The 26940-nt window shown below is 43.5% G+C and overlaps 1 protein-coding gene across 1 annotated transcript in view; it reads right to left on the bottom strand.

Annotated features, from left to right (window-relative positions):
- The window catches only part of LOC138854783 (uncharacterized), a 166974-nt gene that overhangs the window by 47877 nt on the left and 92157 nt on the right, over positions 1 to 26940 (bottom strand). Inside the window, exons 2-3 of the mRNA XM_070099838.1 lie at positions 24898 to 24958; positions 2108 to 2209 (exon numbers count right to left, since the gene is read on the bottom strand). Of these exons, the coding sequence (XP_069955939.1) occupies positions 2108 to 2209; positions 24898 to 24952 (157 nt within the window). The 5' untranslated portion in view covers positions 24953 to 24958. The remainder of the gene's footprint in view (positions 1 to 2107; positions 2210 to 24897; positions 24959 to 26940) is intronic.

The following is a 26940-nucleotide window of genomic DNA, read 5'->3' as shown; positions in this document are numbered from 1 at the left end:
CGCACGCACACACACACACACACACACACACACAAAACGAGGTGTCAGAGCGGGTGCATGTTTCGAGTGGGGTTCCACAAGGGTCAGTCCTAGATCCGGTACTGTTTTTTGTATATGTGAATGATATGACGGAAGGGAAAGTCATATGTCCCTCTTGTATACGATGTTAAACTAATAAGGAGAATACAAGCGGAAGAGGATAAGGTAAACCTACAAGGGGATCTGGACAGGCTGCAAGCCTGGCCTGACAAATGGCTCCTGGAGTTTAACCCCAGGAAGTGCAAAGTTATGATATTTGGGGAGGGACAAAGGAGACCGCAGACGGAGTACAGCCTAAGAGGTCAAAGGCTGCAAAACTCACTGAAGGAAAAGGATGCTGGGGTAAGCATCATACCGAGCACATTTGAAGCGCACATCAACCAAATAACTACTGCAGTATACGGGCGCCTGGCAATGCTGAGAATAGCGTTTCGACGTTTAAGTAAGGAGTCATTCACGACACTGTACACCGTCTGCGTCAGGACCATATTGGAATATGTAGCACCAGTATGGAGCCCACACCTGGTCAAACACATCAAGAAATTAGAGAAAGTGCAAAGGTTTGCAACAGGACTAATCCCAGAACAACACTGGAAGACAGGTGGGATAGGGAAGAAGGGCGTGATAACATATAAAATACTAAGAGTAATTGACAGGGTGGATAGGAACAGAATATTTCAGAGATGTGACACAGCAACAAAGGGTCACAACTGGAAGCTAAAAACTCAGATGAGCCACAGTGATGTTTGGAAGTATTGCTTCAGCCATAGAGTTGACAGGGAGGGAACAATCTGATGTAGTGATGTAGTGAATGCAGAATCCTCACATAGCTTTAAGAAGAGGTATGATAAAGCTCATGGAGCAGGGAGAGAGTGGACCTTGAAGTGACTAGTGAAGAGGCAGGGGCCAGGAGCTGTGACTCGACCTCTGCAACCACATATAGGTGATTACACACACACACACAAAATAAAGAAGTGGGAACAACAGAGATGGATAGAGAGAGAGAGAGAGAGAGAGAGAGAGAGAGAGAGAGAGAGAGAGAGAGAGAGAGAGAGAGAGAGAGAGAGAGAGAGAGAGAGAGAGAGAGAGAGTACGAAGGCACCAAATAGGAAAGAAGAGACAGGGCAAGCAAGCATAGACAGATATGGAAGCTCAGCTTCCAGAGGAATGCCAGGCACTCCAACATACAGAGCCAGTTCAACTCCTGACTGCTCCCTCTCTCCTACCAAAGCACAATAACCCAAGACAAGCCACTACCCACTCTTCCTACACCCACAGTCACCCTCCCATTGCAAACATTCTCCTCACAATTGACTTTCATGCCGTGTCCTCGTGTCCTCGTGTCCTCCTTCATACGAACCTTATCATTCATTCCCAACTACATGCAGGATCATGACTCTTTCCAGGAAAAAAAATAAAGGAAAAGGTGAAATTATAGTACACTAATGCGAACAGAATAACAGATAAGAATGAAGAATGAGATAAAGGAAGTATCGGAGGTTTTCCGAAACATTATAGAACTCACAGAGACAAAAGTTACAGTTGTGATAACAGACGTGATCTTCCCGACTGGATATCAGATTATGAGGAAAGAGGACAGAGGAGGTGATATTATGATCATGTCCATAGTGACTGTGATATTACTTGATCTGGTTTCTACGGCCCTTCTGTAATTATGTCTTCTTTTGTGACAGCCAACAGAAAATAATTTAAAAAGCGTGCACATTTTCTGCTTATTATCAGTAAGCTATCCAGATCTGCTTGTGACTGGTCCTATTTCTTCCCCGATCTCATTCTCTGCCCTGTAAGTTTGAAAGAATTCATTCGAATGTATCTTGGAATACCTTGCTACTTCGGTCACATTCAGTATTTCTTTTCTCGCACGTACCATCACATATGGTCATACACGTACCCTGGCACATACCATCACATATGGTCATACACGTACCCCGGCATGTACCATCACATATGGTCATACACGTACCCTGGCATGTACCATCACATATGGTCATAAACGTATCCTGGAACATACCATCACATATGCTCATACACGTACCCTGGCACGTACCAGACTTTTTGGTAGTTGCTCGTTCGCTGACCATGGCCTTCATCTGACGGAGGCGCTCCCGCAGCTCCTCAACGTTCTCTTCTCCTTCTTCATCACCCACACCTGTAATGATATATTTTTTACACAGTTGAATTTCCAAGGTAAAAGCTAATATCTTAATCAAGCTCATTAAAAAAAAAGGATATATCTGAGCTGTATAATACCTCACCCTAGATGCCACCTACAACAATTTGCTGGTGAACAAGTGCTAGAGGAACAGGGTGGCATAAAAAATCTAGTGTGCATTTTGTGATAATAGAACCTAATTTGTCAAACAAATTTAGATAGTGAGGTACTGCAAGTATTGTTCAGGACGGCTGTGGGGGTCATTTTTCAATACGGCCCACATGAAAATCAACCTGTTTTAAATACCCGTCAGTTGCAGAGGACTAAAATTACTTCAGAGTGGAGGAGTTGGCATTGAAATCTTCGTGAAGATTTACAAGGAATTATTGTACACACAAGACTGTTTTAGTAATCCTTAAAAAAACAAGAAGACGTTTATATTGAGAGCAAGTCATATTTGGTTCAATATTTGAACGTTATCACAAATCAAACAGTTTAACATTATATCAAGAACAACTCAACATCAACTCAAACATCATCCATTAAACATAATTTATCCTAAAAGTTACATATACAACCAAGCTACCTCAGCATTTATGACCAGATTGTTATTACGTTTTGATGATCGACAGTCCATTACACTATAATTTGTTCATGATTGTAGCCATGTATAAACGTAAGTAACCATTCTACAGAAGTTATTACCTTTGTAACTTGTGAGTTCATTACCCTTGTACCTAGATCAGCTATCAAAACTTTGGGGGCCCAGTCCCTGGACCCATTACGTACCTCTGTAATCTAAATACCTTTGTAACTTGTCATGGTTGTGACCAGACCTACCTGGAGTTCATTACCTTTGTAAATTGTGAGTTCATTACCTTTGTAAATTGTGAGTTCATTACCTTTGTAAATTGTGAGTTCATTACCTCTGTAACTTGCTCAGCTATCAAAACTTTGGAGTCCAGTCCCTGGACCAATTATGTACCTCTGTAATCTTTTGACTACCGCCCACAGGATGGGTATGGGGTGCATAATAAACATATTAAACTGTAACTGTAACTGATCGACAGTCGTATAATATTGTCCAGCAGTTAAGTCTCTACAATCATACTGGTTATAGGACTTATGTAATATGTTGGATATAACCTCAAAGTATTAGTGCAAGCAAAGGTTCTAAAATTATTCTAAATAAAGAACAATGAAACGAAATTTCAAAACTATTTACATTGAGATAACATCTTTCAAAACAGCTGCCATTACGTTATAGTTTTTACTGTTGACAGTTCCGTGGCCAGGAAGTCACTTGTATGAGCTCTCCCCTCACAGACACAGACATGTACATTTAAGTCTAGTCGTTTTTGCACTTGCAACAATTTACAGAACCCTTGCATTTGTATTCCACGAGACTATTGGAGGTGAGAGATGTCTCAGTTAACCTCGTCCAGTAAGACTCAAACATCCCTTCATCGTTTTAAGTCCTACCCCAGTGGTTCAGGTGCTGGTGTCAATGTTTGACCCCACAAGAGGCCTTCCTGGTAGGCTGCACTCTTGACATGCTCCTTCAGAACTGCTTTCATTGGTGGAATCACCTGCTCTGTATCTAGTTAGTGTAAGTGGATGCATACTCTCTCTTCCTCAGATGGGTGACCCAGTTCTTCAAGCACAGGTGTGGTGGATGTTTCCTGCTCAGTTCGTGTCTGGTCATGATGACGTGTATGATATAAATTGTTTTGAAAACCGTCAAGTTGAAGAATTAAACACTTTTGTAACACTTGGGAATGAAAGTTAAGACATTTGTGCAACATCTGGTTGCAGATGTTGCACAAGTGTCATAACTTTCATCTTGTCGGTATTGTATACCTGTCTTGCACACTAGGGAATCTTTAGTGTGGAAACGTTTCGCCAGCATGTGTCTTCCTACAGAGATGAATGAACTGAAGAAGCCACTTGTTGACGACACGTTTCCACAGTAAAGATTCCCCGAAAGAACAAAAAGGTACAATATTGTGACAGGAACAATACACATATAACACGCACATAGAAGAGAGAGAGAAGCTTATGACGACGTTTCGGTCTGACTTGGGCCAAAGTCGGATCGCAAATGTCGTAATCTCTCTCTCCTATGTGATGGTTATTTGTATAAGATTCCCAAATGTTGCAAAAGTGTCTTAATTCTTCATGACGACGTATGTCAGGCTCTTTTCCAGTGTCAACACCCGTATGAAAACACCTCCATGACTCTGGCAACTACTGGTGCAACAACCATCCAGCGCTGTATAACACTGGGGTTGTAAAGTGGGGGCATCTGTTCCGCCATATCCTCTGTACGTAATATTTTGTTCGTGTGTCAGGCCAGTTGGAAATGAGGTATATACCTTCCATGTCTTCGATGCTGTGAGGCTTTCTACTCCAAATTCTTTGGCTGCATCTTGGTACCTTGTTGCAAGCTCAACCATGTCCTTGAGGCGAACGTGGATTCATCTGCCTTAATCATTATGATCTAAAATAATGAACTAGGAAACAAGTTGTAATAGGGCATCAGGGAACATTGTAAATGGTGCCAGTGACAGAGAACATACAATAACTATCACCAACTCTTCTCCTTCCAGCACAGTAACTCAGCACTAAAACTGGGAGATGGTTTATCCTCACTGATAACGTCAGATTTTAAATTCCAAAAAACTTCTGTACAATCAGCTGTTCTTTGAGAGTCTATAACATTATTAACCTCCTCCCCAGTAAGAACCAAAACAATCCATCACCATCCACCCGCCACCAGGTATCCATTCGGTGTTCTGTACATTTACCATAGTGAATTCCCTAAGTGTGTTCACTCAGACATATTTGAATGGGTAGATATTCTCTAGACCCGTTTGGACACTTATAAGCCTAATAATATCTACTATAAACACGAGTTCAGCTGAAGAATGAATTTATTGGGGGAGTTCAAGGTTCCATTGGGAGCCTTCCCTGGACAGATCAGTGAATAGTAATGGGGTAAATGACTCTTAATCCGAAGAATCAGAAAAACAGTTCTTCAATTCAATCCTGATTTCCTCACATTCCCAGGCGATGTGTAACTCCCGTGTTAAGTGCTTACTCAAGATAATAGTAGTAATAATAATAATAATAATAATAATAATAATAATAATAATAATAATAATAATAATAATAATAATAATAATAATAATAACAATTGCAGTAATTATATAATAATAATAATATAGCACCAAATTTGGCCTACCTACAGACACTTATATTAAAAACAGATATAGAGAGCGAGCCAACACAACACTGGCCCTGGTAAACTAAAGAGAACATTTTGAGAAATGAGGAACTCTGTGTACCATAAATTCATTCTTCAGCTGAACTCGTGTTTATAGTAGACATTATTATTATTATTATTATTATTATTATTATTATTATTATTATTATTATTATTATTATTATTATTATTATTGTTATTATTATTATTATTATTAATATTAATATTATTATTATTATTATTATTATTATTATTATTATTATTATTATTATTATTATTATTATTATTATTATTATCATTATTATTATTATTATTATTATTATTATTATTATTATTATTATTATTATTATTATTATTATTATTACTATTATCTTGGGTAAGCACTTAACACGGGAGTTACACATCGCCTGGGAATGTGAGGAAATCAGGATTGAATTGAAGAACTGTTTTTCTGATTCTTCGGATTAAGAGTCGTTTACCCCATTACTATTCATTGATCTGTCCAGGGAAGGCTCCCAAGGGAACCTTGAACTCCCCCAAAATTCCCTCAAACCTTCAAGCCCGATCAATATAAATAATAATAACGCTGCTTCAAAGCAAGTTTTCTAGGCCCACTTCCATCCAGATACCCATTACTGAGCACCATTTACACAAGTATAGAACTTCCGACGCCGTCCATGTACTTGTCCAGCTTGTCAGTAAATCTACTCAAATACTTCACACATCAGTGACGTTATTCGCTAGTTTGTTCCAGTCATCTACAACTCTGGTGTTACACCAGTCTTCTTCAACATTACACCACCACCACCATCAATTATCTACAACTCTGGTGTCACACAAGCCTTCTTCAACATTACACCGCCACCATCATCAATCATCTACAACTCTGGTGTCACACCAGTCTTCTCCAACATTACACCACCACCACCATCAATTATCTACTACTCTGGTGTCACACCAGTCTTCTCCAACATTACACCGCCACCACCATCAATCATCTACAACTCTGGTGTCACACCAGTCTTCTCCAACATTACACCACCACCACCATCAATCATCTACAACTCTGGTGTCACACGAGTTTTCTCCAACATTACACCACCACCACCATCAATCCTCTACAACTCTGGTGTCACACCAGTCTTCTCCAACGTTACATCACCACCACCATCAATCATCTACAACTCTGGTGTCACACAACTCTTCTCAAACATTACACCACCACCACCATCAATCATCTACAACTCTGGTGTCACACCAGTCTTCTCCAATATTACACCACCACCACCATCAATCTTCTACAACTCTGGTGTCACACCAGTCTTCTCCAAAATTACACCACCAACACCATCAATCTTCTACAACTCTGGTGTCACACCAGTCTTCTCCAACATTACACCGCCACCATCATCAATCATCTACAACACTGGTGTCACACCAGTCTTCTCCAACATTCCTCTACCACCACCATCAATCATTTACAACTCTGGTGTCACACCAGGCTTCTCCAACATTCCACCACCACCACCATTAATCATCTACAACTCTGGTGTCAAACCAGTCTTCTCCAACATTATACCACCACCACCATCAATCATCTACAACTCTGGTGTCACACCAGTCATCTCCAACATTACACCACCACCACCTTCAGTTATCTACAACTCTGGTGTCACACCAGTCTTCTCCAACATTCCTCTACAACCATCAATCATATACAACTCTGGTGTCACACCAGTCTTCTCCAACATTACACCACCACCACCATCAATCATCTACAACTCTGGATTCACACCAGTTTTCGCCAACATTCCACCACCACCACCATCAATCATCTACAACTCTGGTGTCACACCAGTCTTCTCCAACATTCCACCACCACCACCATCAATCATCTACAACTCTAGTGTCACACCAGTCTTCTCCAACATTCCACCACCACCACCATCAATCATCTACAACTCTATTGTCACTTAAGTCTTCTCCAACATTACACCACCACCACCACCATCAATCATCTACAACTCTGGTGTCACACTAGTCTTCTCCAACATTACACCACCACCACCATCAATCATCTACAACTCTGGTGTCACACCAGTCTTCTCCAACATTTCACCACCACTACCATCAATCATCTACAACTCTGGTGCCACACCAGTCTTCTCCAACATTATTCCACCACCACCATCAATCATCTACAACTCTGGTGTCACACCAGTCTTCTTCATCATTACACCACCACCACCATCAATCATCTACAACTCAGGTGTCACACCAGTCTTCTCCAACATTCCACTACCACCATCAATCACCTACAACTCTGGTGTCACACCAGTCTTCTCCAACATTACACCACCACCATCAATCATCTAAGACACTGATGTCACACCAGTCTTCTCCAACATTCTTCTACCACCATCAATCAACTTCAACCATGGTGTCACACCAGTCTTCTCCAACATTATACCATCACCACTATCAATCATCTACAACTCTGGTGTCACACCAGTCGTCTCCAACATTCCTCTACCACCATCAATCATCTACAACTCTGGTGTCACACCAGTCTTCTCCTACATTCCACCACCAACATTAATCATCTACATCTCTGGTGTCACACCAGTCTTCTCCAACATTACACCGCCACCACCATCAATCATCTACAACTCTTGTGTCACAATAGTCTTCTCCAACATTTCAACACCACCACCATCAATCATCTACAACTCTGGTGTCACACCAGTCTTCTCCAACATTCCACCACCACCACCATCAATCATCTACAACTCTGGTGTCACACCAGTCTTCTCCAACATTACACAACCACAACACTCAATCATATACAACACTGGTGTCACACCAGTCTTCTCCAACATTCCACCACCACAACCATCAATCATCTACAACTCTAGCGCCACACAAGTCTTCTCCAACATTACACCACCACCACCATCAGTCATCTAAAACACTGGTGTCACACCAGTCTTCTCCAACATTCCTCTACCACCATCAGTTATCTACAACTCTGGTGTCACACCAGTCTTCTCCAACATTACACCACCACCACCATCAATCATTTACAGCTCTGGTTTCACACTAGTCTTCTCCAACATTACACCACCACCACCATCAATCATCTACAACTCTGGTGTCACAACAGTGTTCTCCAACATTCCAACACCACTACCATCAATCATCTACAACTCTGGTGTCACACCAGTTTTCTCCAACATTTTTCCACCACCACCATCAATCATCTACAACTCAGGTGTCACACCAGTCTTCTCCAACATTCCACTACCACCATCAATCATCTACAACTGTGGTGTCACACCAGTCTTCTCCAACATTACACCACCACCATCAATCATCTACAACTCTGGTGTCACACCAGTCTTCTCCAACATTCCTCTACCACCATCAATACACTACAACCCTGGGGCCACACCAGTCTTCTCCAACATTACACCATCACCACTATCAATCATCTACAACTCTGGTGTCACACCAGTCTTCTCCAACATTCCTCTGCCACCATCAATCATCTACAACTCTGGTGTCATACCAGTCTTCTCCAACATTCCACCACCACCATTAATCATCTACACCTCTGGTGTCATACCAGTCTTCTCCAACATTACACCGCCACCACCATCAATCATATACAACTCTGGTGTCACACCAGTCTTCTCCAACATTCCACCACCACCATTAATCATCTACACCTCTGGTGTCATACCAGTCTTCTCCAACATTACACCGCCACCACCATCAATCATATGCAACTCTGGTGTCACACCAGTCTTCTCCATCATTCCACCACCACCACCACCATCAATCATCTACAACTCTGGTGTCACACCAGTCTTCTCCATCATTCCACCACCACCACCACCATCAATCATCTACAACTCTGGTGTCACACAAGTCTTCTCCAACATTACACCACCACCACCCTCAATCATATACAACACTGGTGTCACACCAGTCTTCTCCAACATTCTTCTACCACCATCAGTCATTTTCATCTCTGGTGTCACACCAGTCTTCTCCAACATTCCACCACCACCACCACCACCACCACCATCAATCATCTACAAATCTTGAGCCACACCAGTCTTCTCCAACATCCCAAAACCACCACCATCAATCATATACAACTCTGGTGTCACACCAGTCTTCTCCAACATTCCACCACCACCACCACCACCACCATCAATCATCTACAACTCTTGTGCCACACCAGTCTTCTCCAACATTCCAAAACCACCACCATAAATCATATACAACTCTGGTGTCACACCAGTCTTCTCCATCATTCCACCACCACCACCACCATCAATCATCTACAACTCTGGCGTCACACAAGTCTTCTCCAACATTACACCACCACCACCATCAGTCATCTACAACACTGGTGTCACACCAGTCTTCTCCAACATTCCTCTACCACCATCAGTCATCTACAAATCTGGTGTCACACCAGTCTTCTCCAACATTACACCACCACCACCGTTAATCATCCACAACTCTGATGTCACACCAGTCTTGTCCAACATTACACCACCACCACCATCAATCATCTACAACTCTGGTATCACACCAGTTTTCTCCAACATTCCACCACCACCACCATCAATCATCTACAACTCTGGTGCCACACCAGTCTTCTCCAACATTCCACCACCACCACCATCAATCATCTACAACTCTGGAGTCACACGATTCTTCTCCAACATTACACCACCACCACCACCATCAATCATCTACAACTCTGGTGTCACACCAGTCTTCTCCAACATTACACCACCACCACCATCAATCATCTACAACTCTGGTGTCACACCAGTCTTCTCCAACATTACACCACCACCACCAACAATCATCTACAACTCTCGTGTCACACCAGTCTTCTCCAACATTCCACCACCACCACCATCAATCATCTACAACTCTGGGGTCACACCAGTCTTCTCCAACATTATTCCACCACCACCATCAATCATCTACAACTCAGGTGTCACACCAGTCTTCTCCAACATTCCACCACCACAACCATCAATCATCTACAACTCTTGGGTCACACCAGTCTTCTCCAACATTATTCCACCACCACCATCAATCATCTACAACTCTGGTGTCACACCAGTCTTCTCCAACATTACACCATCACCACCATCAATCATCTACAACACTGGTGTCACGCCAGTCTTCTCCAACATTCCTCTACCACCATCAGTCATCTGCAACTCTGGTGTCACACAAGTCTTCTCCAACATTACACCACCACCATCATCAATCATGTACAACTCTGGTATCACACCAGTTTTCTCCAACATTCCATCACCACCACCATCAATCATCTACAACTCTGGTGCCACACCAGTCTTCTCCAACATTCCACCACCACCACCATCAATCATCTACAACTCTGGTGTCACACGATTCTTGTCCAACATTACACAACCACCACCACCATCAATCATCTACAACTCTGATGTCACACCAGTCTTCTACAACATTACACCACCACCATCAATCATCTACAACTCTAGTGTCACACCAGTCTTCTCCAACATTCCACCACCACCACCATCAATCATCTACAACTCTGGGGTCACACCAGTCTTCTCCAACATTATTCCACCACCACCATCAATCATCTACAACTCTTGTGTCACACCAGTCTTCTCCAACATTCATCTTCCACCATCAGTCATCTACAACTCTGGTGTCACACCAGTCTTCTCCAACATTCCTCTACCAATATCAATCATCTACAACTCTGGTGTTACACCAGTCTTCTCCAACATTCCACCACCACCACCATCAATCATCTAAACCTCTGTTGCCTCTCCAGCCTTCTCCATCTTTCCACTACCACCTTCGATCATCTACAACTCTGGTGTCACACCAGTCTTCTCCAACATTACACCACCCCCTCCATCAATCATCTACAGTCTTCTCCAACATTCCACCACCACCACAATCTATCATCTACAACTCTGGTGTCACACCAGTCTTCTCCAACATTCATCTTCCACCATCAATCATCTACAAATCTGGTGTCACACCAGACTTTTCCAACATTTCACCACAACCACCATCCGTCATCTACAATTCTCTGTCAAACCAGTCTTCTCCAACATTACACCATCACCACCATCAATCATCTACAACTCTGGTGTCACACCAGTCTTCTCCAACATTCCACTACCACCATCAATCATTTGCAACTCTTGTGTCACACCAGTCTTCTCCAACATTCCACCACCACCACCATCAATCATCTACAACTCTCGTGTCACACCAGTCTTCTCCAACATTCCACTACCACCATCAATCATCTACAACTCTGGTGTCACACCAGTTATCTCCAACATTACACCACCACCACCATCATAAATCATCTACAACCCTGGTGTCACACCAGTCTTCTCCAACATTACTCCATCACCACTATCAATCATTTGCAACTCTTGTGTCACACCAGTCTTCTCCAACATTCCACCACCACCACCATCAATCATCTACAACTCTCGTGTCACACCAGTCTTCTCCAACATTCCACTACCACCATCAATCATCTACAACTCTGGTGTCACACCAGTTATCTCCAACATTACACCACCACCACAATCATAAATCATCTACAACTCTGGTGTCACACCAGTCTTTTCCAACATTACTCCATCACCACTATCAATCATTTGCAACTCTGGTGTCACACCATTCTTCTCCAACATTACACCGCCACCACCCTCAATCATATACAACACTGGTGTCACAACAGTCTTCTCCAACATTCCTCTACCACCACCAGTCATCTTCAACTCTGGTGTCACACCAGTCTTTTCCAACATTCCACCTCCACCAAAATCAATCATCTACAACTCTGGCGTCACACAAGTCTTCTCCAACATTACACCACCACCACCACCATCAGTCATCTACAACACTGGTGTCACGCCAGTCTTCTCCAACATTCCTCTACCACCATCAGTCATCTGCAACTCTGGTGTCACACAAGTCTTCTCCAACATTACACCACCACCATCATCAATCATGTACAACTCTGGTATCACACCAGTTTTCTCCAACATTCCACCACCACCACCAAAAATCATCTACAACTCTGGTGCCACACCAGTCTTCTCCAACATTCCACCACCACCACCATCAATCATCTACAACTCTGGTGTCACACGATTCTTCTCCAACATTACACCACCACCACCACCATCAATCATCTACAACTCTGATGTCACACCAGTCTTCTACAACATTACACCACCACCATCAATCATCTACAACTCTGGTGTCACACGAGTCTTCTCCATCATTGCACCACCACCACCAACAATCATCTACAACTCTAGTGTCACACCAGTCTTCTCCAACATTCCACCACCACCACCATCAATCATCTACATCTCTTGTGTCACACCAGTCTTCTCCAACATTCATCTTCCACCATCAGTCATTTACAACTCTGGTGTTACACCAGTCTTCTCCAACATTCCACCACCACCACCATCAATCATCTACAACTCAGGGGTCACACCAGTCTTCTCCAACATTATTCCACCACCACCATCAATCATCTACAACTCTGGGGTCACACCAGTCTTCTCCAACATTACACCACCACCACTATCAATCATCTACAACTCTGGTGTCACACCAGTCTTCTCCAACATTACACCACCACCACCATCAATCATCTACAACTCAGGTGTCACACCAGTCTTCAACAACATTCCACTACCACCATCAATCATCTACAACTCTGGTGTCACACCAGTCTTCTCCAACATTACACCACCACCACCATCAATCATCTACAACTCAGGTGTCACACCAGTCTTCAACAACATTCCACTACCACCATCAATCATCTACAACTCTGGTGTCACACCAGTCTTCTCCAACATTCCACCACCACCACCATCAATCATCTACAACTCTGGTGTCACACGATTCTTCTCCAACATTACACCACCACCACCACCATCAATCATCTACAACTCTGATGTCACACCAGTCTTCTACAACATTACACCACCACCATCAATCATCTACAACTCTGGTGTCACACGAGTCTTCTCCATCATTGCACCACCACCACCAACAATCATCTACAACTCTAGTGTCACACCAGTCTTCTCCAACATTCCACCACCACCACCATCAATCATCTACAACTCTGGGGTCACACCAGTCTTCTCCAACATTATTCCACCACCACCATCAATCATCTACATCTCTTGTGTCACACCAGTCTTCTCCAACATTCATCTTCCACCATCAGTCATTTACAACTCTGGTGTCACACCAGTCTTCTCCAACATTCCTCTACCAATATCAATCATCTACAACTCTGGTGTTACACCAGTCTTCTCCAACATTCCACCACCACCACCATCAATCATCTACAACTCAGGGGTCACACCAGTCTTCTCCAACATTATTCCACCACCACCATCAATCATCTACAACTCTGGGGTCACACCAGTCTTCTCCAACATTACACCACCACCACTATCAATCATCTACAACTCTGGTGTCACACCAGTCTTCTCCAACATTACACCACCACCACCATCAATCATCTACAACTCAGGTGTCACACCAGTCTTCAACAACATTCCACTACCACCATCAATCATCTACAACTCTGGTGTCACACCAGTCTTCTCCAACATTACACCACCACCACCATCAATCATCTACAACTCAGGTGTCACACCAGTCTTCAACAACATTCCACTACCACCATCAATCATCTACAACTCTGGTGTCACACCAGTCTTCTCCAACATTACACCACCACCACCATCAATCATCTACAACTCTGGTGTCAAACAAGTCTTCTCCAACATTACACCACGACCACCACCATGAATTATCTACAACTCTGGTGTCACACCAGTCTTCTCCAACATTCCACTACCACCATCAATCATCTACAACTCTGGTGTCACACCAGTCTTCTCCAACATTACACCACCACCACCATCAATCATCTACAACTCTGGTGTCAAACAAGTCTTCTCCAACATTACACCACGACCACCACCATGAATTATCTACAACTCTGGTGTCACACCAGTCTTCTCCATCTTTCCACTACCACCTTCGATCATCTACAACTCTGGTGTCACACCAGTCTTCTCCAACATTACACCACCCCCTCCATCAATCATCTACAGTCTTCTCCAACATTCCACCACCACCACCATCTATCATCTACAACTCTGGTGTCACACCAGTCTTCTCCAACATTCCTCAACCACCATCGATCATCTACAACTCTGGTGTTACACCAGTCTTCTCAAACATTCCACAACCACCACCATCAATCATCTACAACTCTGGGGTCACACCAGTCTTCTCCAACATTATTCCATAACCACCATCAATCATCTACAACTCTGGGGCCACACCAGTCTTCTCCAACATTACACCACCACCACCATCAATCATCTACAACTCAGGTGTCACACCAGTCTTCTCCAACATTCCACTACCTCCATCAATCATCTACAACTCTGGTGTCACACCAGTCTTCTCCAACATTACACCACGACCACCACCACCACCACCACCACCACCACCACCACCACAATCAATCATCTACAACTCTGGTGTCACACCAGTTTTCTCCAACATTCCTCAACCACCATCAATCAATTACAACTCTGGTGTAACACCAGTCTTCTCCAACGTTACACCACCCCCACCATCAATCATCTACAGTCTTCTCCAACATTACATCACCACCACCACCATCAATCATCTATAACTCTGGTGTCACACCAGTTTTCTCCAACATTACACCACCACCACCAACAATCATCTACAACTCTGATGTCACACCAGTCTTCTCCAACATTACACCACCACCACCACCATTAAATCATTTACAACTCTTGTGTCACACCAGTCTTCTCCAACATTACACCACCACCATCAGACATCTACAACTCTGGTGTCACACCAGTCTTCTCCAACATTCCTCTACCACCATCAATCATCTACAACTCTGGTGTCACACCACTCTTCTCCAACATTCCACCACCACAATTAATTGTCTACAACTCTGGTGTCACACCAGTATTCTCTCACATTCCTCTACCATCATCAATCATCTACAACTCTGGTGTCACACCAGACTTCTCCAACATTTCACCACCACCACCATCCGTCATCTACAATTCTCTGTCAAACCAGTCTTCTCCAACATTACACCATCACCACCATCAATCATCTACAACTCTGGTGTCACACCAGTCTTCTCCAACATTCCACTACCACCATCAATCATCTACAACTCTGGTGTCACACCAGTTATCTCCAACATTACACCACCACCACCACCATAAATCAACTACAACCCTGGTGTCACACCAGTCTTCTCCAACATTACACCATCACCACTATCAATCATCTACAACTCTGGTGTCACACCAGTCTTCTCCAACATTCCTCTACCACCATCAATCATCTACAACTCTGGCGTCACAACAGTCTTCTCCAACATTCCACCGCCACCACCATCAATCATCTGCAACTCTTGTGTCACACCAGTCTTCTCCAACATTCCACCACCACCACCATCAATCATCTGCAACTCTGGTGTCACACCAGTCTTCTCGAACATTACACCGCCACCACCATCAATCATCTGCAACTCTTGTGTCACACCAGTCTTCTCCAACATTCCACCACCACCACCATCAATCATCTGCAACTCTGGTGTCACACCAGTCTTCTCCAACATTCCACCACCACCACCATCAATCATCTACAACTCTGGTGTCACACCAGTCTTCTCCAACATTACACCGCCACCACCCTCAATCATATACAACACTGGTGTCACAACAGTCTTCTCCAACATTCCTCTACCACCACCAGTCATCTTCAACTCTGGTGTCACACCAGTCTTCTCCAACATGCCACCTCCACCAAAATCAATCATCTACAACTCTGGCGTCACACAAGTCTTCTCCAACATTACACCACCACCACCATCAGTCATCTACAACACTGGTGTCACGCCAGTCTTCTCCAACATTCCTCTACCACCATCAGTCATCTGCAACTCTGGTGTCACACAAGTCTTCTCCAACATTACACCACCACCATCATCAATCATGTACAACTCTGGTATCACACCAGTTTTCTCCACATTCCACCACCACCACAATCAATCATCTACAACTCTGGTGTCACACGATTCTTCTCCAACATTACACTACCACCGCCACCATCAATCATCTACAACACTGGTGTCACGCCAGTCTTCTCCAACATTACACCACCACCATCAATCATCTACAACTCTGGTGTCACACGAGTCTTCTCCATCATTGCACCAACACCACCAACAATCATCTACAACTCTAGTGTCACACCAGTCTTCTCCAACATTCCACCACCACCACCATCAATCATCTACAACTCTGGGGTCACACCAGTCTTCTCCAAGATTCCACCACCACCATCAATCATCTACATCTCTTGTGTCACACCAGTCTTCTCCAACATTCATCTTCCACCATCAGTCATCTACAACTCTGGTGTCACACCAGTCTTCTCCAACATTCCTCTACCAATATCAATCATCTACAACTCTGGTGTTACACCAGTCTTCTCCAACATTCCACCACCACCACCATCAATCATCTAAAACTCAGGGGTCACACGAGTCTTCTCCAACATTATTCCACCACCACCATCAATCATCTACAACTCTGGGGCCACACCAGTCTTCTCCAACATTACACCACCACCACCATCAATCATCTACAACTCAGGTGTCACACCAGTCTTCAACAACATTCCACTACCACCATCAATCATCTACAACTCTGGTGTCAAACCAGTCTTCTCCAACATTACACCACGACCACCACCATGAATTATCTACAACTCTGGTGTCACACCAGTCTTCTCCAACATTCCTCTACCACCATCAATCAATTACAACTCTGGTGTCACACCAGCCTTTTCCAACATTACACCACCAGCACCACCATCAATCATCTAAACCTCCGGTGTCACTCCAGTCTTCTCCATCATTCCACTACCACCTTCGATCATCTACAACTCTCGTGTCACACCAGTCTTCTCCAACATTACACCACCCCCTCCATCAATCATCTACAGTCTTCTCCAACATTCCTTCACCACCACCATCAATCCTCTACAACTCTGGTGTCACACCAGTTATCTCCAACATTACACCACCATCCACCATCAATCATCTACAACTCTGGTGTCACACCAGTCTTCTACAACATTACACCACCACCATCAAACATCTACAACTCTGGTGTCACACCAGTCTTCTCCAACATTCCTCTACAACCATCAATCATCTACAACTCTGGTGTCACACCACTCTTCTCCAACATTCCACCACCACCATTAATCGTCTACAACTCTGGTGTCACACCAATCTTCTCCAACATTACACCACCCCCACCATCAATCATCTACAGTCTTCTCCAACATTTCACCACCACCACCATCAATCATCTACAACTCTGGTGTCACACCAGTCTTCTCCAACATATCCACTACCACCATCAATCATCTACAACTCTGAAGATTATGCAGCATATGGGAATCTTTATTCAGGAAACGTTTCGGCACACAGTGGCGTCATCAGTCCAATACAAAGAGGAAGGTGTAAGGAGAGGAGTAGTATGAGGTAATCAGTCCCTCAGCCTGGAGTCGATGTGTTCAGTCCATCAATCTTGTAGAATGTACAGCATAGGGCCGTAGACGTGGCTTATGTACTGTAGTGAGGTGAGGTGAAGCAGGCGGAGGCGGGGTCATAGTGGTACCACCCACTAGTCGAAGTAGGTCTTCGTCCAAAGGTTGAACAAGTGTTGAAGAATTCTTTGTAACAAGATCCCATGACGCTGCAGTGTCTGACAGTTGTAATGAATGGTTTGAAAAACCGACAAGTTGAAGATTGAGACACTTATGCAGCATATGGGAATCTTTATTCAGGAAACGTTTCGCCACACAGTGGCTTCATCAGTCCAATACAAAGAGGAAGGCGTAAGGAGAGGAGTAGTGTTCAACCTTTGGACGAAGACCTACTTCGATTAGTGGATGGTACCACTATGACCCCGCCTCCGCCTGCTTCACCTCAGCTCACTACAGTATATAAGCCACGTCTACGGCCCTATGCTGTACATTCTACAAGATTGATGGACTGAACACATCGACTCCAGGCTGAGGGACTGATTACCTCATACTACTCCTCTCCTTACGCCTTCCTATTTGTATTGGACTGATGAAGCCGCTGTGTGGCGAAACGTTTCCTGAATAAAGATTCCCAAATGCTGCATAAGTGTCTCAATCTTCAACTTGTCGGTTTTTCAAACCATTCATCACATCTACAACACTGATGTCACACCAGTCTTCTCCAACATTACACCACAACCACCACCATCAATAATCTACAACTCTGGTGTCACACCAGTCTTCTCCAACATTCCACTACCACCATCAATCATGTACAACTCTGGTGTCACACCATTCTTCTCCAACATTATACCACCACCACCACCATCAATCATGTTCAACTCTGGTGTCACACCGGTCTTCTCCAACATTCCTTCACCACCACCATCAATCATCTACAGCTCTGGTTTCACACCAGTCTTCTCCAACATTCCACTACCACCATCAATCATCTACAACTCTGGTGTCACACCAGTCTTCTCAAACATTCATCAGCCACCATCAATCAACTGCAACTCTGGTGTTACACCAGTCTTCTCCAACATTACACCACCACCACCACCATCAATCGTCTACGATTCTGGTGTCAAACCAGTCTTCTCCAACATTACACCACAACCACCATCAATCATCTACAACTCTGGTGTCACTCCAGTCTTCTCCAACATTCCACCACCACCTAGATTAAACATCTACAACTCTGGTGTCACACCAGTCTTCTCCAACATTCCACCACCACCACCATCAATCATCTACAACTCTGGTGTCACTCCAGTCTTCTCCATCGTTCCACTACCACCGTCAATCATCTACAACTCTGGTGTCACACCAGTTTTCTCCACCATTCCACCACCACCACCATCAATCTTCTACAACTCTGGTGTCACACCAGTCCTCTCCAACATTACACCACCACCACCACCATTAAATCATTTACAACTCTGGTGTCACACCAGTCTTCTCCAACATTCCACCACCACCACCATCAATCATCTACAACTCTGGTGTCACACCAGCCTTCTCCAACATTCCACAACCACCACCATCAATCATCTTCAACTCTGGTGTCACACCAGTCTTCTCGAACATTTCACCACCACCACCATCAATCATCTACAACTCTGGGGTCACACCAGTCTTCTCCTACATTATTCCACCACCACCATCAATCATCTACAACTCTGGTGTCACACCAGTCTTCTCCAACATTCCTGTTCCACCATCAATCATCTACAACTCTGGTGTCACACCAGTCTTCTCCAACATTCCTCTACCAACATCAATCATCCACAACTCTGGTGTCACACCAGTCTTCTCCCACATTACACCTCCACCACCACCACCATCAATCATCTACAACTCTGGTGTCACACCAGCCTTGTCGAACATTCCTCTACCACCATCAATCAACTACAACTCTGGTGTCACACCAGTTTTCTCCAACATTACACCCCCACCACCATCAATCATCTACGTTTCTGGTGTCAAGCCAGTCTTCTCCAACATTACACCACCACCACCATCAATCATCTACAACTCTGGTGTCACTCCTGTCTTCTCCAACATTCCACTACCCCCGTCAATCATCTACAACTCTGGTGTCACTCCAGTCTTCTCCAACATTCCACCACCCCCACCATCAATCATCTACAACTCTGTTGTCACACCAGTCTTCTCCAACATTACACCACCACCTCCATCAATCATCTACAACTCTGGTGTCACACAAGTTTTCTCCAACATTGCACAACCACCACCATCAACCATCTACAACTCTGATGTCACACCAGTCTTCTCCAACATTCCACTACCACCATCAATCATCTACAACTCTGGTATCACACCAGTCTTCTCCAACATTCCTCTACCATCATCAATTATCTACAACTCTGGTGTCACACCAGTCTTCTCCAACATTCCACCACCACCACCATCAATCATCTACAACTCTGGTGTCACTCCAGTCTTCTCCATCGTTCCACTACCACCGTCAATCATCTACAACTATGGTGTCACTCCAGTTTTCTCCACCATTCCACCACCACCACCATCAATCTTCTACAACTCTGGTGTCACACCAGTCTTCTCCAACATTACACCACCACCACCACCATTAAATCATTTACAACTCTGGTGTCACACCAGTCTTCTCCAACATTCCACCACCACCACCATCAATCATCTACAACTCTGGTGTCACACCAGCCTTCTCCAACATTACACAACCACCACCATCAATCATCTTCAACTCTGGTGTCACACCAGTCTTCTCGAACATTTCACCACCACCACCATCAATCATCTACAACTCTGGGGTCACACCAGTCTTCTCCTACATTATTCCACCACCACAATCAATCATCTACAACTCTGGTGTCACACCAGTCTTCTCCAACATTCCTGTTCCACCATCAATCATCTACAACTCTGGTGTCACAACAGTCTTCTCCAACATTCCTCTACCAACATCAATCATCCACAACTCTGGTGTTACACCAGTCTTCTCCAACATTCCACCACCACCACCATCAATCATCTACAACTCTGGGTTCACACCAGTCTTCTCCAACATTATTCCACCACCACCATCAATCATCTACAACTCTCGTGTCACACCAGTCATCTCCAACATTCCTCTACCACCATCAATCGTCTACAACTCTGGGGTCACACCAGTCTTCTCCAACATTACACCACCACCACCATCAATCATCTACAACTCAGGTGTCACACCAGTCTTCTCCAACATTCCACTACCACCATCAATCATCTACAACTCTGGTGTCACACCAGTCTTCTCCCACATTACACCCCCACCACCATCAATCATCTACAACTCTGGTGTCACACAAGTTTTCTCCAACATTGCACAACCACCACCATCAATCATCTACAACTCTGGTGTCACACCAGTCTTCTCCAACATTACACCACCACCACCACCACCACCATCAATCATCCACAACTCTGGTGTCAAACCAGTCTTCTCCAACATTGCACAACCACCACCATCAATCATCTACAACTCTGATGTCACACCAGTCTTCTCCAACATTCCACTACCACCATCAATCATCTACAACTCAGGTGTCACGCCAGTCTTATCCAGCATTACACCACCACCACCATCAGTCATCTACAACTCTGGTGTCACACCAGTCTTCTCCAACATTCCACTACCAACATCAATCATCTACAACTCTGGTGTCACACCAGTCTTCTCCAGCATTCCACCACCACCACCATCAATCATCTACAACTCTGGGGTCACACCAGTCTTCTCCAGCATTATTCCACCACCACCATCAATCATCTACAACTCTGGTGTCACACCAGTCTTCTCCAACATTCCTCTTCCACTATCAATCATCTACAACTCTGGTGTCACACCAGTCTTCTCCAACATTCCTCTAACACCATCAATCACCTACAGCTCTGGTGTTCCGCCAGTCTTCTCCAACATTCCACCACCACCACCATCAATCATCTTCTAATCTCGGGTCACACCAGTCTTCTCCAACATTATTCCACCACCACCTTCAATCATCTACAACTCTGGGGTCACACCAGTCTTCTCCAGCATTATTCCACCACCACCATCAATCATCTACAACTCTGGTGTCACACCAGTCTTCTCCAACATTCCTCTACCACCATCAATCATCTACAACTCTGGGGTCACACCAGTCTTCTCCAACATTACACCACCACCACCATCAATCATCTACAACTCTGGGGTCACACCAGTCTTCTCCAACATTACTCTACCACCATCAATCATCTACAACTCAGGTTTCACACCAGTCTTCTCTAACATTCCACTACCGCCATCAATCATCTACAACTCTTCTGTCACACCAGTCTTCTCCAACATTACACCCCTACCACCACCACCACCACCATCAATCATCTACAACTCTGGTGTCACACCAGTCTTCTCCAGCATTCCTCTATAAAAATCAATTAACTACTACTCTGGTGTCACACCAGTCATCTCCAACATTACACTTGCACCACCATCAATCATCTACAACTCTGGTGTCACTCCAATCTTCTCCAACATTCCACCAGCACCTTCAATCATCTACAACTTTGGTGTTACACCAGTCTTCTCCAACATTCAACCACTCCCACCATCAATCATCTACTACTCTGTTGTCACTCCAGTCATCTCCAACATTACAACACCACCACCATCAATCATCTACATCTCTGGTGTCACACCAGTTTTCTCCAACATTGCACCACCACCACCATCAATCATCTACAACTCTGATCTCACTCCAGTCTTCTCCAGCATTCCACTACCACCATCAATCATCTACAACTCTGGTGCCACACCAGTCTTCAACAACATTCCACCACCATCATCAATCATCTTCAATTCTGGTTTCACACCAGTCATCTCCAACATTCCACCACCACCATTAATCGTCTTCAACTCTGGTGTCACACCAGTCTTCTCCAACATTCCTCTACCATCATCAATCATCTACAACTCTGGTGTCACACCAGTCTTCTCCAACATTCCACTACCACCATCAATCATCTGCAACTCTGGTGTCACACCACTCTTCTCCAGCATTACACCACCACCACCACCACCATCAATCATCTACAACTCTGGTGTCACACCAGTCTTCTCCAACATTCCACTACCACCATGAATCATCTACAACTCTGGTGTCACACCAGTCTTCTCCAACATTACACCACCACCACCACCATCAATCATGTACAACTCTGGTGTCACACCAGTCTTCTCCTACATTCCACCACCAGAACAATCAATCATCTACAACTCTGGTTTCACATCAGTCTTCTCCAACATTCCACTACCACCATCAATCATCTACAACTCTGGTGTCACACCAGTCTTCTCCAACATTCATCTACCACTATCAATCAGGTACAGCTCTGGTGTCACACCAGTCTTCTCCAACATTACTCCACCACCACCACCATCAATCATCTACGGTTCTTGTGTCTAACCAGTCTTCTCCAACATTACACCACCAACACCATCAATCATCTACAACTCTGGTGTCACTCCAGTCTTCTCCAACGTTCCACTACCACCGTCAATCATCTACAACTCTTGTGTCACACCAGTCTTCTCCAACATTCCACCACCACCATCATCAATCATCTACAGCTCTGGTGTCACACCAGTCTTCTCCAACATTACAGCACCACCACCATCAATCATCTGCAACTCTTATGTCACACCAGCCTTCTCCAACATTCCACTACCACCATCAATAATCTACAACTCTTATTGTACAGCAGTCTTCTCCAACATTACATTCCACCACCACCAACAATCATCTACAACTCTGGTGTAACACCAGTTTCCTCTAACATTCCTCTACCAGCATCAATCATCTACAACTCTGGTGTCACACCAGTCTTCTCCAACATTCCACTACCACCATCAATCATCTCCAGCTCTGGTGTCACACAAGTCTTCTCCAACATTACACCACCACCACCATCAATCATGTACAAGTCTGGTGTCACACCAGTCTTCTCCAACATTACACCACCACCACCATCAATCATCTACTACTCTGGTATCACACCAGTCTTCTCCAACATTCCACTACCACCATCAATCATCTACAGCTCTGGTGTTACACCAGTCTTCTCCAACATTACACCACTACCACCATCAATCATCTACAACTCTGGTGTCGCACCAGTCTTCTCCAACATTACACCACCACCACCATCAATCATCTACAACTCTGGTGTCGCACCAGTCTTCTCCAACATTACACCACCACCACCATCATTCCAACTTTATCAACTTTCTGGTGCTTCCTTACTTTAGACTGGCTGGCTGGTTGACAGTGTCGAGCCTCCACCACTTGTTACGCTCTGTGACCCATATTGGTTTAGCACTTAACAAAGTAAATAAGTTGAAAAAATGGTTATAGTATTTTTTTTTATTTGTTCCATTTTCCTCATTTTTTAGTGTTGAGCGTTTAATATAATTAAATTTAAAAGTTAAATTATACATATTATTATAAGATAAATATTTTACAGCTAATGAATCTCAGTATAGTTATCTTAGCTACGGACAAAAATCACAGTTTAAATTATAATGGTAAATTGTAAGCTGTAAATCATAAAAAAAGAGGAGGCTTACCTGTGTAAACGGAGTGGGCAGTTGGCCTGCTCCTAACACCTTCTTGAGATTCCATTGTAACCTGTGGAAGACAATCCAGTGTCAAGAGAGAATGGTACAGATGTCCCCTAAGACACTATTACAAGGTCACAGTTTTGACAGCTGACCTTATTACAGAACATTCATACTGGATAGTTCTTATGGTGTATATCAACCTCTGTCAACAACCTCGTCACTAATTCTTTCATCTGCTTTCCTATTAAGTTTCCAAATCTCTCTTCGTGTTGAGGACATTTTTGGATCTTTGTCTTCAAGAAATTTTGCATTGTCTATAATACTATGACTCGTTACTGACTACTGCAAGTAAAGTTAGTCATGAGTCATTTGTTTTGAGGACTGAGTCAGTGGTCATCGTCTTGATTATACGTGGTCTCATGTATAAGACTCTGGGCTTACCAAGATTCAGTGGTCGTGAAGTTTCCAGTACGATGGAAAGTTACTTTCTTTATCCCCTTTTAATTGTAGCCGGAATTATAAAATATATCATTTTAACATCGTTAGCAAAAATATAAGTGATGTAAATACGATTTACATTGTTTGTTAAAGGACACAAGCGCAGCTAATGTGACATTTTATTGTAGCAACGTTTCGCTCTCCAGAAGCTTTCTTAAGCCGTTACAAACCATACGGCTTGATAAAGCTCCTGGAGAGCGAAACGTTGCCACAGTAAAATGTCACATTATTTGCACTTGTGTCCCTTAACCTAACATTGTCAGTCATTCTACCAACATTAGTACCATTTACATTAGCAAAACTTTTCTTCTGTGCGCCGAAACAATTTTGACACATTAACATCTCACCTTTAAAAAAAATCTATTGAATATATAAAGAAGTTACCAAACAATTGCATTTTTTTTTTTAATTTTCAGCATTACCAAAATTTGTGCCATACAAATAATATAACAGTGATAAATGTATAAATTAAGGACATGTGAAACACATGTGTAGTGTAGGAGGTCAAGGAGTTCTCTGCTTGGATTAATAAAGTTCCGGGTGAGCGAAACGTTGCGTAGTGAATGTTTTCAAGTACGTGACTAATTTATACACCGTCAAATCTATTGAAAATTTGATAACGAAGACACGTTGCAGAAAAATTTCAATTGACTACATGTACTCAAAAAACCCAACAAAATCCTTACTATTTTGATTATTTAGCCTCTAATATATTCTCATTATTACTGTATTAATAAACCTGGCAAAAATTTCAACACTGCCATAGATAAATAAAAAAGAATAACAAGTCACAATATATTGACTGGAACAATACACAGATAACTCATACTTAAGAGACTTTAACTTATGACGATGTTTTGGTCCGACTTGGACCATTAACTAGACCATTAACTAGACCACTAACTAGACCATTAACCAGACCATTAACAAGATCATTAGTATTTTGTCCGTTCAGCGTGTCAGCGTGCCTCGTTGTGCTCCCGGTTTTCTGGTGTTTTCACGGTCGTTCTTACGTGCTAGAACTTTAATTTGTGTCATCAATCCTATACGATACATCCCTCTAGCGCCTGGAACCAATCTTGGGCGGAAAACATTATATACTGAGTAAAAAAAGGAGAATTGTGTGCACTACTTAGCAGAGTTTACTGCCAGAGGGGAATCATAGGCCTGTCCCGTGTGGAAAAATAATAATATTGAACTTTGTGTCAGAGGAAAGAAAGTCTCCCTGAAAGCATTGAGTATACATAGTGTATAGTGTATACTACAGTGGCTCCCTAGTATATTGATGATAAAGGCTAAAGTGTCATTTGAAAACAGGTGAATTTGTAAATGAAGTGATAAGCCTATAGAGGCAGGTGCCAGAAGTCGCCAGAAACTTACCACAGGTCAGCTGTTTTTAATAATCTTCCTGCCTTGCTAGTGTACTCGCATATAATCTAGTGATACCAGTGAATAGCAGAATACAGTGTTGTAGTAGCAACTAACCAGTATTATAATGGTACTTAGTGGAGTGGAGTGACTTTCATTAGTTTCTTTTTCTTGAAATACCAG

This window comes from Cherax quadricarinatus, chromosome 69 (assembly GCF_038502225.1).
Source record: "Cherax quadricarinatus isolate ZL_2023a chromosome 69, ASM3850222v1, whole genome shotgun sequence".
In the NCBI taxonomy this organism is placed as follows: domain Eukaryota; kingdom Metazoa; phylum Arthropoda; class Malacostraca; order Decapoda; family Parastacidae; genus Cherax; species Cherax quadricarinatus.
Note: the sequence above shows the minus strand (reverse complement) of the source record. Positions and strands in the feature narration are given on the sequence as shown.